Consider the following 23,372-nt stretch of genomic DNA (forward strand, 5'->3'; position numbering starts at 1 on the left):
TGTTCGAAAGATCGTTGTTACAGTTGTTCACAACTTAAGCACGTTTAATACTCAATTTTGGTATTACAAAAACAAAACAAAACTGGGTTTTTTTTATCGATACAAGCCATGTATGAAACATGGATATATTACAGCGCTTCTGCAGCCTAGAAAACTGATATTCCCAAGGATAACCTGGTTCCAACTAAAATGAATGTACTCAAAATAACTTTATTCGCACAAATTGTGAAGTCTTTTTAGTAGCAGTGCATAATTGCGTGGAGACGGTTTAGAAAGATGGTTTTTTGACGGCATATGGTTATGTCTAGCTTGCCTGTGACAGTTAACAACATCAACGTGAAGCTCGAATTACGATTCTTAACCAAGGGTTGCGGTCACTTAAAGTACCCTGCATAGACTTCTACTTGTTATCGAAAATCATATAAATTACTTAAGCTAATAAGGTAAAAGTAAGTGTCAAGCGAAATAGAAACAACTTGGGTTTCGTGACATATCAACCCATCCAATGTGCATAATCGCTTTGCATGATCTCTAGAAAGGACTTATCGCGCAGACTATGATAACGTCTCGTTGAAATACTGATCAACTTCCCAAAAATGCTGCTTTTAATTTTATTCGCGCCCAACGGCAACAATTAGCAACACAGCTTTCAAACAGCTGTGTGTAGACATCCGATTGATACCTGGATTATTTTCCAGTATATATATATTGGCGATTTTAAATATTTCGGAGTAGCGTCATAGTTACACCGCTGAACTACGGAATAATTTTATTGTAATGCACATACTCACAAGCGCTTCTGGAGTAAATATATCAGATCTTAATTTAACATTATCTTTTCCGTTTTGTGATTATGACGTTGGTATTCTCCGCCTGGCCGGACTGGTGATATAGAAAAGAACTTATTTACTATAATCTGGATCATTTATAGAAAAAAATTACTTTTTTTCATATATCACTAGCTATTGGCTCAAAGGACAGTGTGAGATATGTTCGTTATCCACAGTTGATTCATAGAATTCATAGAATTATCTGTCGGACATATCTGAAGAATATCCGAATGTAATTTGTCGATAATGAAGTGGTCGATGAAATTACAACGCCGATTTTCGGCATTGTAGTGACCCCTAAGCGGTCGTGGGTCAGAGAGGGTTAATGCGCTTACATCTGGACATAGTTAAAAATAAAGTGAAGTATTGGTTTGTTCTGTCTAGCCAAGATTAATCTTCTTAAGGAGATTTACTGGTAACATCATTCAATAACAACCGAAGCAGTATAGTATTTCTGTAACTGAATCGAAGATTCGTGTTGCACATAGGGTATTGAAAGTTTGAACGCAATGAAATTATTCTTGTATGTGGTGTCAAGATGGCCTCAGCACAAACTATTTTTACGTACTTTAGTTGTATCGCCTAAGACATGTACGCTGTAGATGCATAAAAGGACCACCGCACGTTAGCCCCTGTAATTACAAATCATAATAAAACGTATGGAAGACAAATAGACTGCCTCTGCGAGTCCAAATTCTTCACATTTTCGTTAATTATGTAAACTTACATGGCGATTGCTAACAAAATAGATGTTTGTAACTCAAATCCAGCTCCACCTCACTCGTGTGCTTTCATTAGCACACAAAGTAAGGTTGTTCGATGGGCTACCTTGTTTGAGTAAAATCGTCACATAGCATGGCACCTATATATGAAGTTTAAAAACTCATTTTTAATCAGCTACATACACGATGGAGTATAGATTCAAACTAATAACAAATAAAACAATAAATGAATTGCAAGCCATTTGCGAATGACATGCGATAATTCTTCATAAATATTATATCAGTCTTACTCGAAACATTATAACCTCCTAAAAAGAAAACGATATATCGAGAACTGTGATGCTGTAAGTCACGCGTTAAATGCAAAATCGTTGTGAGGTCGTGAAGAACGCGCATTGCGAATGAGGAATGTCAGCTTACTTTTCCGATCATGTGCCAATAGTATTCTTCGAAAAGTTAAAAGCCGACTGGTTGGTTTGCAATTTCCTTGCTACCATTAAAGTCTCTGGCCACCAATGTGCTTGCTAAAGGAACTTGCGATGACGCTGTGGATAAATAAGTCTTGCCACCGTTTACAAAGTCATATTGCCTTTTCATCGTTTACCTCTGTAAAGACTTTTTTACGAAATAAAGAAGTAACATGCAAAATCTTATAACGGATTCATAAAGGATATATCGCAAGCTCGTTGTTTATTTTATCATGTATGCATCTGTGATGTTTGGCATAGCAAAGCCGCTTTTATAAAAAAACAAAAGCTGAAACAGAAAATTCCTAGTAAAGATAACTGCTGTCGTCGCGAATTTTACAAATGATCTATCCCGCTATGAGCGGCTCCTCATTATAGTTAGTCCTCGTTCTATATACAGAAATAAATTGAATCGTAGTTTGTAGCCTTATCGTATTTGTTCGGTTGAGTCACAACTCAAATGTGCTGCTATAGATAAGATCTAGTTATAAGCAGCGACTCGTAGTCGATCACGAATCTAAAAGCGATCGTATTGGTCGGCACACTGCGCTGTTTTACCAACGTCGTATAGACATACAGTTATATTTTGTTTCACGAGTGACCTCGCTCTTAACCTTAGCCAATTGTCAAGTTGTAACCTTGCTTTGCTTAACACAACCATGGTAACATAAAGACCATCGTTCATAAATACATGTCGGTAGTAAAAAATTTCTGTGATTACTGTCCTTTCTTAGTAATCTGAGCATAGTTTGTTCGAACAATCCATGTGAATGATTAAGAAAAAAACTCATTGCGCAACTCATTATTAAATTTGAGAACCAAAGTGCTTGACGATGATTTACATATATTCCAAGGTCTATTGTTTTACTAAATTAAAATTCATAAAGAACAGAAGTATAATGACGACTGGATGGAGTGACAGTAAATAGTGAAACACAATTATTTAATAATGCAGCCATATGATAACTTCGTTCGCGACACTTCTATGACGTCCGTTTAAGTTTTGAACAAAAGAGCATTTTTACTAGCTGCGCTGATTTTGCATTACGTTTTCAATACTTAATAAGACTTCATAAGCTGCATATTTAATTAAATTCAGTAACTAAAGTATATTAAAATAAGGTGCTCTTTCTTGAAGAATGGCGTTTTGCAATGAACTACCACTCTAAGGTAACAAAGTTTACTTGTTGATCAATAGAAACTCAAAACACTAATATACTTAATTGTGCTCTTACTTCGCATGAGATGTATAGTAGTAATATAATTAAAAGGATCTTAGAAGAATCAAAAACTAATGTACAAGAATTGACAAAATGATATGATACAAGTGCGGTGTTATATGTTTACGTGATAATGCCTGCGGAGCGTAACACAGAGAACATACGAAGCATAGTTGAGTGGTCGAATATATATGTAGATATATATATATATATATTTGGCACACCATGTTTTGCAATGAAAATGGATAGACAAGTGCTCGTATTGATTCAGATACCTTGAGACATAAGACAATGGGCTGTTTTTTTCTAAAAAGCGCTCCAATTGCAACCCTAATCTGGGACTTAGCTGTTACATACTAACCTAACACGCCTTATGCTGAAAATTTTGTTGCAGTTTTTCAAATCTAAATCTCTGCTACCCAATCTTGTCACCCACAACTATCGTAGAATCGCGCCGTTTATTTGGATTTTATTTGTCCAACGGCCAGTCAATGAGTCTTTATGCACTTCTCTCTTACCGTCTACTCGTCTTTCGATAAAATTCAACTCCTCTTCTGACGTTTATCTCCGTGGTAGATCATAGAGACCGAAAATAGCATGTTCGAGTAGCATTGAACAGTCGTTCTCTTGGGAGACACTCTATATTCGTATGAACAACTACATATCCACACCCCTTTGCTGTTAGATATGGTCAGATATTTGGGAACATTTTTGGAGTCCGGTCCATCCTAAAACGAGATGTCCGTGAGAGCCTTACGAGGGCGAACGATGCCAAATAGGCCCAAAGTTTCCTAGGCCCTTATCAACACCACAAGCAGGGCTGCCACGCATAATATGTGGCTAATGTTAAAGATATGTCCGTTGCTGTTGTTGTCCTAGACTTCGCCAAAAACCCTAACTTGATGCGCTTTGGATGCCCCGCCGAGTTCCACATAGACGACATCAGTCGAGCTACTGCCTGGGGGTCTACTCCCTCGACCAGTCTTTCGACGAGTCTGTCTAGTTTTCTACTGGTACCAAAAGCGAACTGCATCAGCAACTTTGGGACTGTTGGACCGACAACGATGATCATGAAGAGCAAGAAACAAAGAAAAAGAAAATCCGAGTGAGAACTTGTGAACCGGAGACAGAACAACGACGAACGGACGCCAGCGCGAGAAAGAGGCAAAGACAGGCAATGAGAGAAAAATCTCATGAGCGGGTCCGAGAGAAAGGTGCGTGTAGGGTTGTGTGTGCATGTGTGTGTGCGGGGAGGTGTTTTTGCACAATTACCGATATATTGGTTGAATGCTTCGATGCTCATTTATAGTCGATGCCAATGTTTGGCCGGATTTTTATAAGCACCGCAGTCTATCAAGAGCAACGATCCATACTCGTGCACATACATACACAAATACCCTCTTGGGTGTATGCTCCGCAAATATTCATAGCACATCAAATATAGATAGACAATAGGGACGTAACACGGACACTCCCCGGAATCAGGGAGGCTGATTGTGTGGTTAGGTATCAGAAGAAACGGCAGCACGGAGTCGACGAATTACCGCAAGCGATCGACTCGTTAAACACTATTTGCTGCCACTCAATAAATGCGCCCTTGTAGTAGTAGTACTAGTCTTTGACTATGGATTACAAGCCGCGGAGAGATCAGCGAACAGACTAGATAGATAGTGCCTGTCCACAATCAATTGATACTACATTGCTTATGGGCCAACTAAATGGGTTTTATTGAGTTGAACTACCTCTAGAAACTACTCATGCTTGTGAGCTAACGATGCAGCGTGGTACTTTTTTTTTTTATAGAGATTAGCAATCATAGCTTCTTATCCGACGATTATAGTTGTAGTAATTGCTGTCGCAACCGCTTATATTTGTTATAATGACACGAATGGCTATGTGCTCTTCGGTTTAACGGAAGGGTTTAAGCTGATAGACCTATGATACATAAGCTGGGCGTTTAAAAAAATAGGGTTCATGCTTTTAGAAAGGAATACATTTGCATATTTATCTTACATGTCAGTGATCTCATTACAAATACTATTACTTTTCGTCACAAATAAATTACTATTCGCAACAATAATATTTTTGTCACAAAAATTGCGATAAACATTAGTGACACGTTTCACTGTATTATTTTTGCCGTTAGTAGCTGAAGCTTGTATTTAGGTGTATTCACGTTCGTTTATTATTGTTATGTATGTCCTTAGAAGACAGTCTAAGAATGGAAATAAAACAACGTCAGAGGAATATTCAGCTATCGATTAGTTCATGATAGTTTTGGTCGTCTGACGGTCAGCGATGCTTGTTCATAAAATAACACCCATTATCGGGCAGACTACATGTAAGTTTAGGGTCAGTTATAATAACAGATGAATACGCTGGCGACCCGAACTATTGATCCGGCCTCTGGCCCTTTTTCACCCTCGTGCATAGATGACACCCAGTAGCTATTTTTTAGTTGATCGAGTTTTACGACCATACGTTCATTAATGGTATTTTTTAAAAATTTGTGTTAGAAACAACGTGGCATACTGTTAACGATGTGGTATAATTTAAGCAAATGTTTAATGGAAAACTAAATAAATAATGTGCTTAACAAAAAGTGAAGAACAAATACACACGAACATATATAGAACAGTGGCGGTCAATATGGCGGTTATCATTCGTATATCTTCTGCTTGCATCACTTTGACACTGCGCTGAGGTAATTAGAAGATACAACATCGTAGCGTTCGCAATAATATTACTGATATTATTACGTACAGTATGCTCAAAGAATGTCCTTTTCATCTAAATTGTGCCTTTTCTCTTCGTTTAAAGCGTGAGTGCCTTGATGTTGACATAAGTGAAGGGGAAAAGCAATTCGGTTCTTCTTCAAAATATTGACGCGCTACGATTATCCTGCAGAGTAAGCGGCAAAGTGTATGAAGTTGTTGTTAATGTCGTTGCTGTCATAAGAAATGTAGAAGTCGAATAATAAGCAAACGAATAAGAATATGAGACGAAACAGAAGGAGGGAAAAAGTGTGCGAAGCGCTATACGTTTACAGTGGCTACAGCATCACCATCAAGAGCAGCGACTCGCGGGCACGACTTCTACTGTCAGCTGCTTTTCTTGCTGCTACTGTTGCTATTAAGATACCAGTGACGGCTCTATGCTAGTAAGTGCCTGTTCGCCAAAACCGGAATATAAATTGTGTACTAAATGGAAACTACTGTTTTTCTCGTCAAGCTAACGTTATTCTGGCCCACACATTGACCTCGTTATTTCTTGTGGAAGTGGAGAAGAAACGTCTGTGATACGAGAGCACACTGACAAGAGGTTTGTACATTAGGGTCACAGAGGCGTTTTCACCATTGCAAGCTTGTTCGGAGGCACCTGACAGACCTAACCTGTAAACCTTGAGCAGACTTCAGAGACAATGCCTCCCACGAAAGGTTACCAGGAAAATTAAGAACAGGCACTGAAAAGTGGTTTATATGTGGTCCGATTCGGAATTTTTTCGCCAAACGTGAACCTATCGAACATATAATACTAATAAATTTAAAGATATATAGGAGTTGCACTATTTTTGCAGTTCGCTTCTGCTCAGCCAGATTTAAATAGGGGACAGTAGTCAAACTCTTAAGCGTATGTCTTTTCATTGCAATTATGTACATTATAAATTCCACATACATACCTGAATACCTCTGCAATCAATAACATAAATGCAACAATTAATTGTAAACGTCTGTTTTAGATGTTTTTATGGTGTGAGGTCTTGTGACTACCACATTTCTAATACTTTGATAGGATAATTTCACGGCTCGCTTCAGATAAGTATGACTTTTGTCGGAACCTAGAAAAACTCAAAAAAAGTGTATTGCCTGGTTGTGTCCAGTTAAAATCCGTATGAACTATAAACAAACTACTACTAAGTCAACTGAAAAGACAGTATCAGCAAAGACATATACCTAAATACATCGCTAATCTGACATTCGCTATTGACTTTTCTGTTGTATACTACTAGTGCTGTTGTCAAAGAGTCTTCGCGTTTCCATTTCGTAGTTATGCTCGCATTTTTCCGCCTTTCCTGCTCTATTCTCTTGTTTTACATTTACCCTCTCTCCCCTCTTGGGCATTTCATTCTTCTTGCTGTTTGGCTGTCTAGTTCTCGTTCAGTGGCGCTTCTTCATTACGTTACCGTAGCTTCACTATCTTCGTCACCTTCATCCTGGTAGAGTTAGAGAAGATTCCCATCGCTTCCCAGCTGTTATCGATGTTATTGTTGTTGAAGAACAGTCCCTTATTAAGACGGTCTCTGGCGAAGTTCATAAATATGATTATGTTTTTAATCATGACTACAACGTTTATGTTCGTGTTTTAATACCATGTCCTTTCTATGTGTGTTGATCTGAAACCAACCTGGCGATAGTTGCACCTTTTTTAAATAAGAAACAAGACGACGAAGAAGTGTCTTTTTGGGATTTTGCTTTTGGCTATCCATGATTCAAATAGCTAAACATGTTTCATAAACACGTGATTAGGAATGCACGTATATCCTATTATATTATATATAGGGGGTTTGCACGTAAGCCTTAAAAAAAAAGTCAAAAAAGTAAGTATTTCGTCATCATTCGTCGCTACCTTTCTATCCCTTCTATTATATATTTAAATGTAACCAGAAAACCATGCAGCCATATCTTTGTTTAGAAAGTCTAAATACTTGAGTTTATATGACTACTTGATTACACTTAAATGGACACCAAAAAGGACATTGATTTACTTCAGAAATGAAAGATTTGCAAAGCGTGTCTTTTGACGATGCAGTATTTCTCGGGATCAAATCGTCGTCTCCGGCATTGCTTATCTTTAGCGTAGTGCTAATGCTTAAGCATATAATGACAGACCAAAAGACTTTCATACAATTTGAAAAACAATCTTAGAAGTGGCTTTTGTGGTGGCACAGGTGTTCCGCACTGAGTTGGTTTGCACCAGTGAAGACGTAATTGTTGATCTAAAGAGAAACCACGCACTTTCCTTTCAAAGGAATCAAGTGAAGTGAAAATAGATGGAACAGGAACATCCTGGGTGAAGCAGTTTATCTACCCATCACAGCAGCAAAACTGGCGGCAGAAAAAGAATGACAATTTTTCTTTGAATCTCTCTTAAAAATTAATAACGGCAGAAAAAAAGGCTATCCGCTGAAATTAAATTTAAAAAAAAACGCATTTAAGACGACGAAACCCTGATATCTCAATTGTCGAGAGATTGTAACATATCTTGCAAAAAGTGAATGCTTATTAACAGTTTGGCTGGTATTAAGTTCCTAATACAGTTAGGGTCCTTTGATATTTTTTTAATTTTCTATAAACTAGAATAAATAGATGTATGTATTTGCCATGGAGAGCTCCACATATATAATTCTACCGTTGTTACGATAAAAAAAAAGTATCGTTTTAAGCTGTTTGAAGACTGAGATCGTTACCTCAGTAATGCCTACGGATCTAACTAAATTACCTTTGTGCGATTATACGAGCATCAAAGCACTTTGCAAAGAGATCAGCGATAGGTGAGAAGATGGCTGAATTCCCAAAAAGAGTTATCTACGTAATGCAGTTTTTATATGGGTAGTTTTTATTTCGATGGCAAGTCCTCTAAGAACTAAGGTAAGACTCGCCTTTACCCCCCAGAGCCAGAAAAAATATAATCCATTTGAGCATGAATTACACCAGTATGCAGTAAGTCGAATGTCTTCACAAACGATAAACAATACTACACAGTTATCATACGTCCATTAAATTCTGGTATCCTCCATTATGTTGTTAATTAGGTACATTTCCTGCAATCATAAAGTTCAGCTGGCCCCGCAAAAATGTTAAGTCTATAATTTTAATCTTGAAATAGATGTCGCTTAGCATATTGTTGTAGTGATTTTACTTTGCTACAAACTTCGTATCGTTATACCTGTTGTAATATTTAAAAAAAATATAAAATTGTTCACTTTTGCTTACTTAAAACACCATAAAAATAAAGAGGAATCGCAAAGTATCGAATTCTTTTTTAGGGATCGTGTTTAACAGTCCGTATCCCACAACAAGTATAAGCTTTGCTGTCAACTAGAAAGCGTTGAAGCTCCGTTTGATTTCAAAAAGACAATTCGCCGACAAACGATCTATCTACTTTGTGGAGGCAGATATCTTTAGGAGATCTGGCAAGAGCGTCCTTATAGCAGATCTATAGACACAAATATCGGGATCGTTTGCTTGATAATAGCACAATTCTATATGGATTCTAAGAGTAGGCATTTAAGGGAAGAATTTGTTACATACGTAATTGTCGTACTTGTATGACTGTCAAGGCGTCGTGATCGCCATAATATTTAGAAATCAAACATAAGTTTATTTATAACCAAGAAACGACACATTTGAGGAAAATTTAATAAATATCCGTTTACGCATTGCCAGTTGAAAACTGGCATTAATATTATGAGAATTACAGCGAATTTCGATAGCTATATCTGATTCATGCGCATTTGTTTTTTAAGAGAAACCCCGACCAATAAAGAACCTCTAAATATAAACTAATGTGATGTCCTACTGAGTATAAACTTGTATGACACGTATATAAGCATTTACTATTTAACATCCTGTCGTTCACTCAAGAGAATCTTTTACCTAGGAATGTAAAAATGACGAGAATCAGTAAAAAATGATGCATAACTGATGATGCGAAAAGAAGAGCAGCAAAGGCTTTTAGATGAAAAGCATTTAGGAAGAAGATTCATGAGAATCGACGGGTATCGTCAGAAGTTCAAATGAATTTGAAAGTAACGAGCTTTAGTCGTCATATTTACAGTGCATCTGGCAGAACTAATTTTAGAAATACGGATACCTAAATAGGGCTACAAAAACACAGAATACAAGCACGGTCAGATATCACAAGTATTTGGGAGGCCCTACCTGCTAATGAATGATAGTTGACACAATAAAACGAGTAACAAATATAGATAGACAGAAATAACAAGGAACTGAGTTAAATAAAGATGCTAATTGAATAGTTGTGACAAGCAAACTCGCTGTAATTCACAAAGTAGTTATGTCAGGCAATGCAGAAATAGGAACTAGACCGAAAGGAAACAAGGTGTGAACAACATTGACAAACAATGCGGCCCTTTTTCTTCAATTATTTGATTGTCTCAGCTTATGAAAAGCCTTGCAAATTACTCTATTTTTCTCAAGTTCACAAATATTTCAAAAGACATTTAAAAAAAATTACTTTTTTTTTAAGTTCTTATTATAGTGTTAATTATGAAATAAAAGAGAGGGCCAAACAAACAGGAAGATCTCAACGAATTTTAACGATGATCGAAAAACTATTATTAGGCTATTACAAGCAAATCCGGCATATTTCAAAATTAAATAACATTGGAACTACGCGCCTCAAGGAGATGAAATTTGGTTGGTAAATAGCCCAGTCTTCCAAAAAATCGACTCAATTTACCCCATAATAGATCAGTTCAAAGTAGAGAAAACATTTTTTTATCTTCAAAAATCAATGGTTTTTTAAAAATCAGTGGTTTTTTACACATACACTGCGAAAATTAATTAAAGATTGGTATAGACACCAAGCAAGGAAGCTTTAAGTGAAAGCACGGAAGTGAATGGTGCAAACATTTCAAGAACGGAAATTAGAGTGCTGAACACCAACGAATAAATGAGTCGAAGGACAAGAACGCGTTGCCACAATCGAGAAGACTTTTCATGAAAACAGTGCTTGGAGTCAAAAAGCTCTGTTGGCCAAAACTGGCACTTCACATATAACGTGTAACAGAATTATAATCCAAATACCAAAAATGCGGAAATCTACCACTAATCGAAGAAAGACCATGAGAAAGAATGGCGTCGCCCTGAGGAGAAATTTCCAGATTTTATCGTCATGCCACAATTGCTTCCTAGATTGACCAAAGAAGCTTCCAAAGTTGCCCACTATCGATTTATTCGGAGACAAAATACGACCGATTTTAAAAGCGTTTCATGCACACACGCAATACAATTTGCGGCAGTTAGATAATTAATCCTTTATGAGAACTATACTAATTTTCCCTACCCATAAAGAAGTTATAGATCTAGAGCGGCTACAAAAGCAAATTGCTGTAAACAGCTATCACTTCAAATTTTAGTTAAAGCACGAAACTACTTAAAGGAATACCTGTACCTATGATGTTCTATGGTTAAGATGCAAGGCCTAACAAGGTAAGTATCTTTGTTGTGTGCTGTTAGGAGAGAATGTAAAGGATTCATTTCTAGGAATCGGTTACGACATTGGTTATTTTATCTAAGTTACTTTAAAAAATGTAGTTGCATTAAGCACTCGTGTTGCTCAATTCTAAAAATCATGCCTTTTATTAATTGACACATGATAAGAGCGCTATAGGAGTACTCAGTGTTGAAGTTACTTTTCTTTGCGGAAAAGTAGATTGATACATGACTTTCGATAAGTCCACAGAATTCCAATATACTTCGACAGAAAAACGCAATATGATTAGCGTTAAGTAGTTAAGTACCTTTTTCACTTAAGGTTAAGGAAAACATAACAATCGGTTTTTCTTTCCATAGATATTGACTACTGACAAATATAGAAAATATTGTTCGCTCTTCAATGATCTCACGCCATTTTCCTTTCATGACGCTGTCTTGATTGATTACACAACCAGCAAAGCTATTAGGTCGGAGGGAGAACGTAGGATGGTGCACCTGCAGTAGTGCTGCCCCTAATCTTCTTGTTCACTGAAGTGCATAGGCATCGAGATCGACACAGAGCTCGAAGGAGTGCACAAATGCCCCAGCAATTTCCAATGATTCTCTTAATGCTTTCGGCCTGAATTAGTGAAGAGCACAACCCTCTTTTTTAACTTCAGTACTGTAGAACACAAAAAGAGCGTGGTATCCATGGCCTCCTTTAGAGTCGAAATCTTGCTCTAGTGCCATACTATTTTTGTTCCCAAAAACCTTCATTGCGCTTCAGGGCTTTGTCATAGGAAAAAGAGGCAAAAATGTGGTACTGATAATGGTTAGAAAGCGCCACGGAGGTAGGTCCTAGCAATAGCCTAGAGCTTTAGCTCGGTTTGGCTATGGCTAGTTATGTCACTCATGTTGTTGACCAGTGCCAACCAATACTCTACAGAATTGTCGCGAACGGATACACAACGTTCTACTAAGTTAGCTTGGAGCCCAAAGAGAACGGTGAAGATTTGAAAAGGCCCCCTAATCGGCCTAAACATTATCTGTCCACCAATAAGCCCTAACTAGAAAAAGAAACTCATCTCGAGTAAAGGATTCGCCAGCACGCTTGAATTAAGAATCATGATTCTTTCCCGTACTCCGTTATCGGCTGTATAATTTAAAGTTGAATGATTAATGCTTTTGATACCGACTTCTGTGGTATCCGATATAGTTGCCTGCTTTTGATGGTTCTGATAAAAAAAATAAGAGTGGTAATAGTGGAACGCGCGTGTGCTGAAGAATTTTTTTTTAGCTCAATTGAGCTCACCGGAATGATTAATGAAGACGCTCTAACGATGTGGCCATCACCATTGATTGCTCTGATTTAGTTTCTGTTTTTCTGCAGCCGGAATTTGTTGAATATTGGCTATTCAAGTATTCTGGCCATTAGACCGACTTACAGTAGTTAAGTGCCCAATATATGATACGTTTGCCATCTATCCATGAATAACCCACAATTATTTATTTAAACTTTTACTAGCGTTACAATCATGTCATCATTGCTTCTCATCGATTTTTCCACGAGTTTTAATAACCTGACCAATAAAGTAACACTTCACCGGGCCTAATTAAAAAGTGTTGTCATTTGTTTTTAGTTTAGGTGCCGTTCCAAGTTGTTCTATATAGCTTATGTTGCATAAGCTAAACTATTTAGTAGCTACATTTTATTTGCAATTTAGTGTAGTGAACGTACGGTGAAAACTCCTCATTTATAAGTTCTAATTTTATGTGCTTATCTGCGCGACCATGCTTGGCCAAGTAGTTTTACATTATCCCCTTCATTACATAAAACGCGTAGTTGGCATACTGACTCCGTTTGATTTTTTGTCCACTAATAATTACGATATGGATTATTGCTCTTTGGTTATCAAAGGAAATCAGAGTTGCTTGACTTAAAATGTGCAACACATACGGTTATATCTAATTGTGTGCTTTTCAACACCATATTCTAAAGGATTATGGTAATCTCTTTTGTATCCTCTTTGATAGTTTCATTGGTTGTTTCAGACTCCAAACTTGTAGACTTCTCAGTGTTTTCGCTTGTCTAGCTTTAATACATATTCGCATCAAGTTGTCCTGGGTCCGTGTCGGCGTTCCTAAAGAAATCCCCATCACTTTTTGGCCAATCGAGAGCGTAAATGTTTAGTAGCTATCATTATGGATTGCCAATAAAAATCTAATCGACTGCTTCAGACACTACTTTCAAGGACTTCACATTGCCACTGAAGACTGCCAATCTACTCAAACAGGCAGTAGAGTTCGATTTTTGTGCCTATGCGTTTGCCAGAAAATGATCGATGTTCTCGTTGATGGGATGATCGTGATTTTGAGTTCGTCTCGGTCCCATCACGGTATTGATAGGGGGAGACAGAACTTGCAGCTTAGCGAGAGAATGCGGATGGGATGTTCAATTCAAATACACTCTACGTACCCGATGGTTAAGCATTGGAGAGAAGCCTGTAGGACTGAGTGTCGGATCTAGAACTAGCAGTAGGATTTTTGTTCTCAAAAATGGCCCTCTCCCATGTTGTGCGACTGGTTGGCGGGATCACCTGTGCTCAGAAGTGGGGTGCTGGAGAAAACTTTAAACATTTCTGCCAAAGTTGCATGTGTGTCCTCGGAGATGATCCCCAAGTCGTTCTTCATTAGTTGCACAGTCGTTCTGGTATCTTTGACGTGCATTTGTCGTACATTCGACAACTCATAGGTTGTATGCCTCAGCAACCATATTTCAACTATAGAAGTCATCAAATAGATTCTAATGCTTGTGTACACAATTATCATCAAAGACACTTACATAAGATACGATCAATTTGCCAAAATCATCGAAGTGCTGCCAGTCGACCTATTCGATTTAGAAATTACATGCATTTTCAATTCTTATTTGTTAAATCAAACTTTAAGCGACCTTCTATTGGTGTTTCCAGGGATTCGACATCGCTACTCATCGAGAACAACAGGAACTGCCCCAGCTTTAGCGGTTTTCCAGCTCGACTAATCATACAAAATTACCATATGGAGAGTCGTACTAATTAAAGTCGTTATATCCGGCATACCAAGTCTGGTGAACTTTTACGTGCAGCACCCGATATACAATATAGCACTGGCCTTATTGCAACAGCGAATATTTAATGTAATAGAGAAACCACAAGATTGACTTGAAACCAACTGGATCGATAGAACGTAGTTTGGTGAAAGAAAGTGATTTTTATTTGGTGACAAAATCCGTGTTAAAAAAGTGTGTGCAGGTGGTCAGGTCTTTAGGCAATGCGTGCCGGCTGCCCCGGATGGCTCTCGTGATGCCAGAGGGAGCTTCACAGACGGCCAACGCTACGCTCCCTACCGTCACAGCAAATGGTAAGAATCTCCGTGTTTACTTTTAAAAGTGATTACTTGATGAACCCGAGGAAGAGCCGTATTCGTAAGATCCAACTGACCGAAAAGGAAGATCATAATCATTGCTGTGGATTAGGGGTTTTCTAATCCATTCTGTTCCTCCACTTGTGAACAGACATCCGATTAATGCTCTGGTCCAGAGAGACATTTTCATATACATGAACAGATGTACTGGTGAGAAATCTTGCATAACCTACCTTTTTTGTCTTCCAGTCGCTCTAAAGGTTTGTATTCTTACGTCTCTTTTATCTACAAATCAAGCGCTCGTCGAATGCTTTCTGTTCATTAAGTGACCTTAATAGAGTAATGATCTCAAGCTGACTACATTCAGTTCACGATGCAGATCTATTCCTAAACGATAATTATGCGTGTCCGTGGAGTTTTTGCCCAAAAAGTGGATCTTCAAAGAAACTTACATCTATACAAAAGTCTTTCAGATCCTGCCCAACTGCTCTTTAAACAACAATGGAATCTATTAAGATCAATGCACAGTCAAGTTGGATGCCACTCATTGTTTATACTGTTATCACAGCAATTGAAAAAACTGATCTTTTAATAAGCAGGTTGCTCATACGTCGCCATCTCTGACTCGACCTGAGATTCAACTCTCATAATAACCTAAAAACACTTTAATCGGCATTGTCTGGAATGATAACAATAATGTAGGATGTTCTTTTGAAGCAGTGCTTGTAAATGCATGTTTAATACATGGTTTGATACAACTGGTTGACAGATGCGCCCGACTCATTGACAGCACATCGTCTTTTCCTTATCTTATTCTAACCTCCGATTCAGATCTCGTTGACTAAGTTTTTGTATATAACACCCTCTCACTTATTACAGAGGCATACAATTTAGAACATTTGATTTATATTTGTAATATGCACATCACTTATTTTTCACACCAATAGTTCGCGTAGGAGCATTCAAAAACATCAGTGCCTCAATGTACAAATTAACTCGAGTTAATTCAAAATAATCTGTCTCGTAAATTTCAGACACAGCGTCTTTGTTTTGTAGCTCAAAAAATTTTTAGAAGTGCAACTAAACGATTAAATGAGTTGCGAGAACTTCAGGTACGATAAGCTAGTGGTGACAGCCGATTAAAAACATTCTCGCCAGTGAATTGATCTTCACTGACTTAAACACTATATATTAAAACTCAGTAAATTGAAACCAAAATATCTCAGTCTTCTTGTCGCGTAATTGTCACGCTATTGCATAAAGGAAACTTCACCTCAGATGTTGAATATTACAGGCTTGTGGCCCAAGAATCTATTGCGTGTCTGATGTTTGAAAAGTGATGGTGGATCATATTATAGGGTATGCTTTTCAAAAAGAGTTGTTAAATGATGACTGCTATGACTTAGTGTAGGATAGGATTACATTAACGCAGTTAATACATATGACGTAGTACTAAACGCTGTGTTTCGACAGAAAACAAAACTTCAGTTTCACGGCCTTTAGAAACGCTTTATTTTAAGACTTTACAACCTTCAATTTGCTAGGAAAATGCCCAGTGATCATCCATTTCTGCGCCTATTTTTATTCTTTTTATTAAAGAAGTAATTCCTAAAGGCATATTGCGAGGGTATCAGTGCTAAATACGAACTTGTATTATCTAGTTGATATGGCGTTGTATAGATTCTAAAGCTCTCACCCATCTATAGTTATTTAGGCGTTTCTATAAATCCTAATTTAAATTTTGATAAACTAAGGCTTTTCGAACATTAAACACTATTTTTAACGTTATTGTTTTCTGTTTAGGGAATTGAGTTTTATATCATGTTGTGTAAATATTTGGTTGTACCTGAGTTTTGATATATACCTTGAAAGTCACATCAGCATACTTTATAGTTATGGATATTCAGTAAGTCCGTTAAAAGTACTCCAATCAGTAAATTGCGCAACTCGGTAGTTTTAAAAACTGGAGAAACTGAACATGATAAGTAATTTCCTAGTCTTCGGAAATAGCAATCAGCGCGTTAGTGGAACAGTAAGTGTCGTCGAAATAGTGCTCACCGAATGCGTTAACTACAATGAAAGCCACATACGATTTATAATAATAATAGTCACACATTTATTACATGGAAATTATATGTATAATATATGTTACGCATGCTTACTCATATATAAATGTTGTCGATGTTTCCCTCTTGATTAAGGATACATGAGTCGTTTTTTTAGTCGTTTTATTCTATGCTAATAATTTTATCGATTTTGTTTATGTATGTATCGTGTGACTAATACATACACATCCACTGGTCTCTCTAATTTAGTTCCGGAGTGATTGGTAAAGTTTACGGAGCTTAACACGATTATAGAGAGAGAGAAAGAGAGAAATTTGGTCTCAAAATTAGCTTTAACATTGCGTGTTTAAAGCAGCTTTTCATATTTTCTTTTAATGTGCCATACTTTGTAGCTGTTTTGCCTTAAGTTGAACGAGAGCACGTGCTATTCTGCCATTCTGTTGCGTCAAGGCTTCGGTCGTTTGCAAACGGAAGACCCGCAGATCGGAGCGGCAGGTCAGCAGACAGAGGCAGCGGCACTAGACGCGGCCAAAAATGGCCTATCTTATCTGTCCGTTGTTATGTTCGTTTCGATTTTGCTAATGTCAACGCTGTTTCGCTGCAGTTGCCGCCACTAATGGTTGTGGCGATGATGGCGGCAAATCATTGTCGTTGCTGTACTACTGCTGCCAGAGTTGGACCACTATTTCAAGCAGGCCAAGATCACTTGCTACCTGTTTAGAAAAAGGCGAACGATCGTAGTCTGGCTCGCCACCGAACAGCTTCAAGTTGGTCTTCGAGGTTTCAGTGGGCAATTGCGGTGTCGCGACAGATAGAAAGCCGCAGACCGACAGACTACTTATAGAGGACGCTACCAACCCACTACAGTTACAGTCACAGCCCACAGTAGTCGTTATTACAGAAATTCCAAATTCAGAATCACTCTAATACTCCGCATATCCCCGTCGGTATGTTTCTCGACAGTTCGCCTAATAGACGCCCTTCCATATATCATTTGTTAATTGTTCAAGCTGCATAGTTGGTTCTAATAAAAGATATTATATAAATTGTAGATACTATATACATTAAGGATTCTATATACATTACAACATATTAATGAAAAAATTAATACAGTGTTCTCCATGTCTCAAATCCTATACAGCGTAAAAGGAATACTGCATGTTTGCTGAAATTTACCATGAAAGATGTCTCTTGTCTAGGTGTTCGACCCAATTACTTTCAGAACTCTCAGTACTTCAAGCGTAGAAGCTCCATAAAATTTTCCGCAGAAAAGAAAAACGTTCGATAAAAAAACCGTTATATTCCTGTTACTGTTAGAAAAACTCTAACAAATCCGCATCTCAAAATATAGATGCATGTCTTTAAAATGCCATTCTTTTAAGACATACCAAAGCTCTCTAACATATGTTAATTATTTTTTATGCTTTTTACGGCACTTTTGTATTACGTAACTGATTCATTTCAAGCAATCTCAAATGCCTGAATATATTTATTTAATAAGAACTTGAATACAGCAGTCTCATATAGATGACAAATCTAACAAGACCCGCCTAAAGTAATTCTAAAGTAATGCTTAGTGGCATAATTACAGAATGTAAAAATAAAATTATAACCTCTTTGCTTCAGTGGTATTTACTCAGTTTTATCTGTCGCATTGTTTTCATCAGTTTCACAATGAAATAAAAGCAGGCGATTCGTCTCATGTCATATCTAAATCTAAGCTACACAAGATAACTATCCTTGGCGTCTGCCTGGTTCATACATATGTACTACCACGCAACCCTTCATTTCCACCTATTTTTTTTATTTGGCCCTTATAACAGTGGTAAATGGTTACATTGCTACCACGAGTGAGGGATCATGTAAGAAGAAGTTGCTTTGTAATGAGACACTTAAGATGCAAATGTAATAGTCAAGTGGATGTTGCGCAAATACATACAAAAACTCGACTGCCTTTTTTATGGTTCCCTGTATATAAATTTGTAAAAAATCAACTAGTATAACTTGTGTGGAAGTCTCATTCGTTGCAAAACCAAACTTCCAATCAATCATAAATACATCATTTTTTACTTCGAAGAAGCACTGCCATGGATATCATATGCCTGTAGTCACATTAAAAGAGAGCATTTTCCAAGATTATTCTCCGAAACTTCTTACATCTTATTACTCTCGATGATCCAGCTCTTATTGGTTATAATGTTAAGAGAGACGTAACCAGAGTAATAGACGAAGAGAAAATTAATTATTCATTTTTCGTTGACAATTTATGTCAGAAGCATCTTATACCGCTTATGTGGCACTGCAATGGGTAGCTTTTCTCAATCTCTTCTATACTTTTCGGAAGTTAAAACATGCGCGGCGAATTCTTCTTTGGCATAGTTAACTTTCAGGTAACATTAACAGTAAATGTCTAAGCGTTACTTTCTGTTGAGTCTCATGCTTCTTTTACAGGAAGCTAAACAACATTCTAAGGTCCTGTCCAACAGACGTCAGCAATCGCTTTAAGACTTTATCAAGATCATGTGTTTAGAGCTAGAGATTTGCTGCTAGAATCTGCTGGGCAAGGTCTACTATCAAATTTTCCAATGACACCAAACCCACCGTAGTTCAGTAAATTTTCTTTTTTTTCTTCATTACCAAGCATTCATTGAATGAGGAGCTCAACTGAAAGACCGATCACGTTTATTTAGCCATTGCTATAACCAAGATATCCGCATGAAATAATCACAGTCATCATTTACCGTCATAACCCGTGGAAATATCTAACAAAAAAAATGCTTACCCACTAACGTGACGCAACCAAACAGAATGCTCAGCTTCTTAACCCTTGACGGCGATTGCCTTTACGGCTGACTGTCCACACGGTAACAATATTTTTACCAGCTAATATGCAATAGCTCTTTTCAATGCTCTGTTTTTGATTCGTTTTATAGTAACACATGTACTTAACAGAAACATTATTATTTACGGGTGTCCACTCTAGGAAATGTATCAGTACACACTTTTCCTTATTATAGTTTTAGCAATCATGGCGACGTTATACAGCCTCGCAGCCTAAGGCTATATATGTTCGATCTGATAACTTCACTTTGATGTCCAATCACTTCTTATTTATTGGACACTTCCTTCAACTTCATTCATACCTGTTTTGTGCTTGAGTTGTTTTTAAACAGTGTTGTTGATTGAAATGGTCGTCTTGGAGCGCCAAGTAGCTACTGGCATCCGTACCTGCCAGCTCTTGGGTAGCGACATTCATATGTGTGTATTCAAGGAAGACATAAGATGAACAGACGGATCATCTGTCTACTGTACTTTTAGACGTAATGTGGCAGCTTCAACCGCAGCAGAATTGCAGTTTTAGTGCCATATGCTGGTCGGTCGTAAGGTGCGCATGTTCTGCTTGTGCCGAATTACCCGCTCGTTTAAAGATGCGTCAAATCTTATCTGACATTTCACACATAAGACTATCCATAATTAAGACTAACTTACTTAATATCTCAAACATGAAATCTAAAATTTCCATGCGTATACTGTCTTTCTGGTACAGTATATATATATATATATATATTGGGTTGTCAAAAAGAGTATTGTTTTTCTACTTTCTAAAGTTGCATATCGCGAGTAATATAGGTCGCGTTGGGCCAGTCTTGGTGTCGTTTACAAGCTGTGTTTAGCAGTAGAGAACCTGCGAACTTGTTGGAATGCCTTCATTCAAAGATAGAGTGCCTTGAATACAAGCAAAATTTCTACAAAAATTTGCTGTATCTACTATTTTATTACTATAAAGGTCAGATTGTCTTATTCTTAATGCTGCCTAGGCCAACAAAATTGTAGTCTTTATTTAAGACGCGTTATCGGAAGAGACGGTCCCAAAGTCCTTCTGCCGCTTTCATTCTGGAAACATCGATCTTCTTCGAAAGATACTTCTCGCAGTGGCCGAACAATTACGCAAAAAGTTGATGAAATTATTATGAAAGTTAAGCAAGATTGATATATGAGTAGCCATAATGTCGCCAAAGTACTCAATTTCCACCAATAAACACTTTTAAATCATTTAAAGAAAACAGACCACAAAAAACTCGATGTTTTGGTGCTACACGAATTGCCGCAAGAGAATTTACTCGATCTTATTTCCAACTACGGAATTCTACAGAAACGCAATAAAATCGAGCTATTCTAAAGCGGTTGATCATGAATGATGAAAAGTGGATTACACACAAGAATAATTTGTAGCGTATAGCCTGGATTTTGAATTATAAAACTATCATGTTTTCGGTATCCGCACAACTCGCTTAATGGTGTTATTTTAACTTCAGTGGGGCAAGAATTACTTGCCACAATCTTTTCTCAAGAATTACGGAGGTTCTGCTCTATTGGGATTACCAATAATGTTACCAAAAAATGGCAAAGGTCATCGACTAAAATGGCACACATTTGGTTTAGTAATATTATTTCAAAATATAAAAAAACGTTTGCTTTAATTTTAGCTTAAATTGGCCAATACTTTTTGACAACCTAATATATTTTTAAGCCAAGAAAGGTCAATTCATAATGGCTATATATCTTTCTGGTTTTGAACACTTTACTGCTATAATAACTGTTCCACAGATAATCGACAATATATTCTGAAAGGACAAAATATAACAGATTTTTGATACCACCGGATAACGTACACTTCCGCTACTATGTTGGTAATATAAGAAGCAGGACAGTTATAATATCGTTATATAACAATAGAGTTTTTTTTTATAAAAATATTTTGACCAAAATAGCCTACCGCTTATCGGGGTATGCTGGCCTGTTAGTTAGAATAGATTCAGTTTGATACGGCTTTATCGCTAGTCAGGTGAGTGGTTTCGTAAGGACCACAATAGAGGCTTGGTATATCATTCTATTTTTATTCTGTTCAACCATAGCATTCCTTAATACATCTACGTAGAGTATAGCTTTCAAGAAAGACGGCTAACATTACGTCCCTAATTGCTTTTTTGTTATTAGAAGCTGTAATAGTTCTCACAATTGAAGGCGTTTCCAAAATTAAATATTTGTAGAAAGTTACGTTCTTCTGAATAAATGTTCCTAATTTAATTTTTCACTTCTAGTATATAGGGTATACTCAGGACTCAAACTTTACGTGTAAAGACCCATTCTTGGTTCACATTTAGATCTGACATCTACTTGGAAATTTTGAGATATAAAATTATAATGTGCTCTTTGCTGTCGAATATTTTGCTATATACGCTTGCCGCTAATCAGATGGATTTCTTGTGTCGATGTCCAAATACTAAGAGTAGTTTTTCTTGACCATTGCATGTTAGTAACGCGATAGCTGTTTTTTTTTGGGGTTTTAGCCGGCGGTCAACTGGTTCTAGAGAACTCGTGGAAGCAGTACTACCAGGCGGAGGAGAATCCATTAAGCGCCCCTGCTGCGGCCATGCTCAACATTCATGGAGAGCAATCTCACGGTTCAAGTTTAGCCTACGAGGGATATGCTCTCAAGCCTCCACCACAACCTAATAATCTTGGTCCACCGCTCACTGTGCCCGCTACTCGGCCTGACATGTGGAGGTAGGTAACTGAGCTCATCCTAATTAGACCTAATTTTTGAACCAATCAGGACATCTGTTTATTATTATTATTATTATATACTGTATGCAATCAACGAAATTTAATACAGTGCATAAAACACACACGCAGGTCAAGAGTATGCTAAATAAAAGAAGTTTCAGCGAGCAGATGGGTACCTCACTGAAGCCAGCGGCCTCCATTCAAGAGAAGAGCGACGTGTTCTTAAATGACGTTAAAAAAGATCCTGGTTCTCCAGATCGACTTTGCCAAAAAAGCCCCGTCAACTCCCAGGTGTTTACATCCGAAAGTCCATCTCCGGCCGAGACAAAGGAAGTCGGGCTGGATGATGTGCCCCTCTCAATACTCGTCCAGGTAAAGCAAGAGCCATCGCAGCCGTCAGGAAACCCACCGATTTCTAACGCCCAGACTACTGCAAATCTGGCTCACACGCAAGCAGAACCCAAGTCCCCTTACAGTCCAGCCTACGCTACGGTTCAGCAGACACACTCATTCGGCGATATATTTTCTGCTTTGTCGGGTAATGTAGCCCCACAAGCTTTTGTGACAACGGTTCCATCTAAGCCCACGAGCCCGCAACCGGTGTTTACTGACGCAACTGCACCCGAAGTGGGGCTACAGAATACTACGACGGGACACTTTTACAGGTGATAATTCCCCACCCTTGGATGTGCTCTGATGTTCTGTGAACAGTGCCTGACCAACTTTTCTGGTGGAGGGAAGCTGTGTGGCTCATGAATTGAACTCAATGGATAACCTGCTTTGTTGTTTTTTTGAGGACACATTCAGCTAACCAAACCTATAAACAGAATGTAATATTCTCCGCTTTCGTAGATATAAGCAACTTTAATATACAA

The 23,372-nt window shown here is 37.7% G+C and overlaps 1 protein-coding gene and 1 long non-coding RNA gene across 15 annotated transcripts in view; one reads left to right on the forward strand and one right to left on the reverse strand.

Annotated features, from left to right (window-relative positions):
• Positions 1 to 21,549, reverse strand: part of LOC147756300 (uncharacterized) — a 39,319-nt gene extending 17,770 nt beyond the window's left edge. Inside the window, exons 1-2 of one of the 3 annotated variants that reach the window (XR_015326427.1) lie at positions 20,073 to 21,549; positions 16,956 to 17,642 (exon numbers count right to left, since the gene is read on the reverse strand). This is a non-coding gene — a long non-coding RNA (uncharacterized LOC147756300). Of the gene's footprint in view, positions 1 to 16,955; positions 17,643 to 19,711 lie in introns of those variants that run through there. The other 2 variants (XR_015326426.1, XR_015326425.1) reach the window with 2 other exon arrangements.
• Positions 1 to 23,372, forward strand: part of grh (grainy head) — a 65,121-nt gene that overhangs the window by 20,407 nt on the left and 21,342 nt on the right. For 10 of the 12 annotated variants that reach the window (XR_002673189.2, XM_086987098.1, XM_022804826.2 and 7 more), the window contains 3 exons: positions 14,431 to 14,860; positions 22,281 to 22,497; positions 22,659 to 23,162. Coding sequence is in view for 11 of the 12 variants with exons in the window: in XM_086987098.1 (XP_086843224.1) it covers positions 14,791 to 14,860; positions 22,281 to 22,497; positions 22,659 to 23,162 (791 nt within the window). In the remaining variant the exon portion in view is untranslated. Of the gene's footprint in view, positions 1 to 14,430; positions 14,861 to 21,916; positions 22,066 to 22,280; positions 22,498 to 22,658; positions 23,163 to 23,372 lie in introns of those variants that run through there. The other 2 variants (XM_086987099.1, XM_022804833.2) reach the window with 2 other exon arrangements.

Source organism: Varroa destructor, unplaced genomic scaffold, assembly GCF_002443255.2.
Source record: "Varroa destructor unplaced genomic scaffold, Vdes_3.0 BEIS01000004.1, whole genome shotgun sequence".
NCBI lineage: Eukaryota > Metazoa > Arthropoda > Arachnida > Mesostigmata > Varroidae > Varroa > Varroa destructor.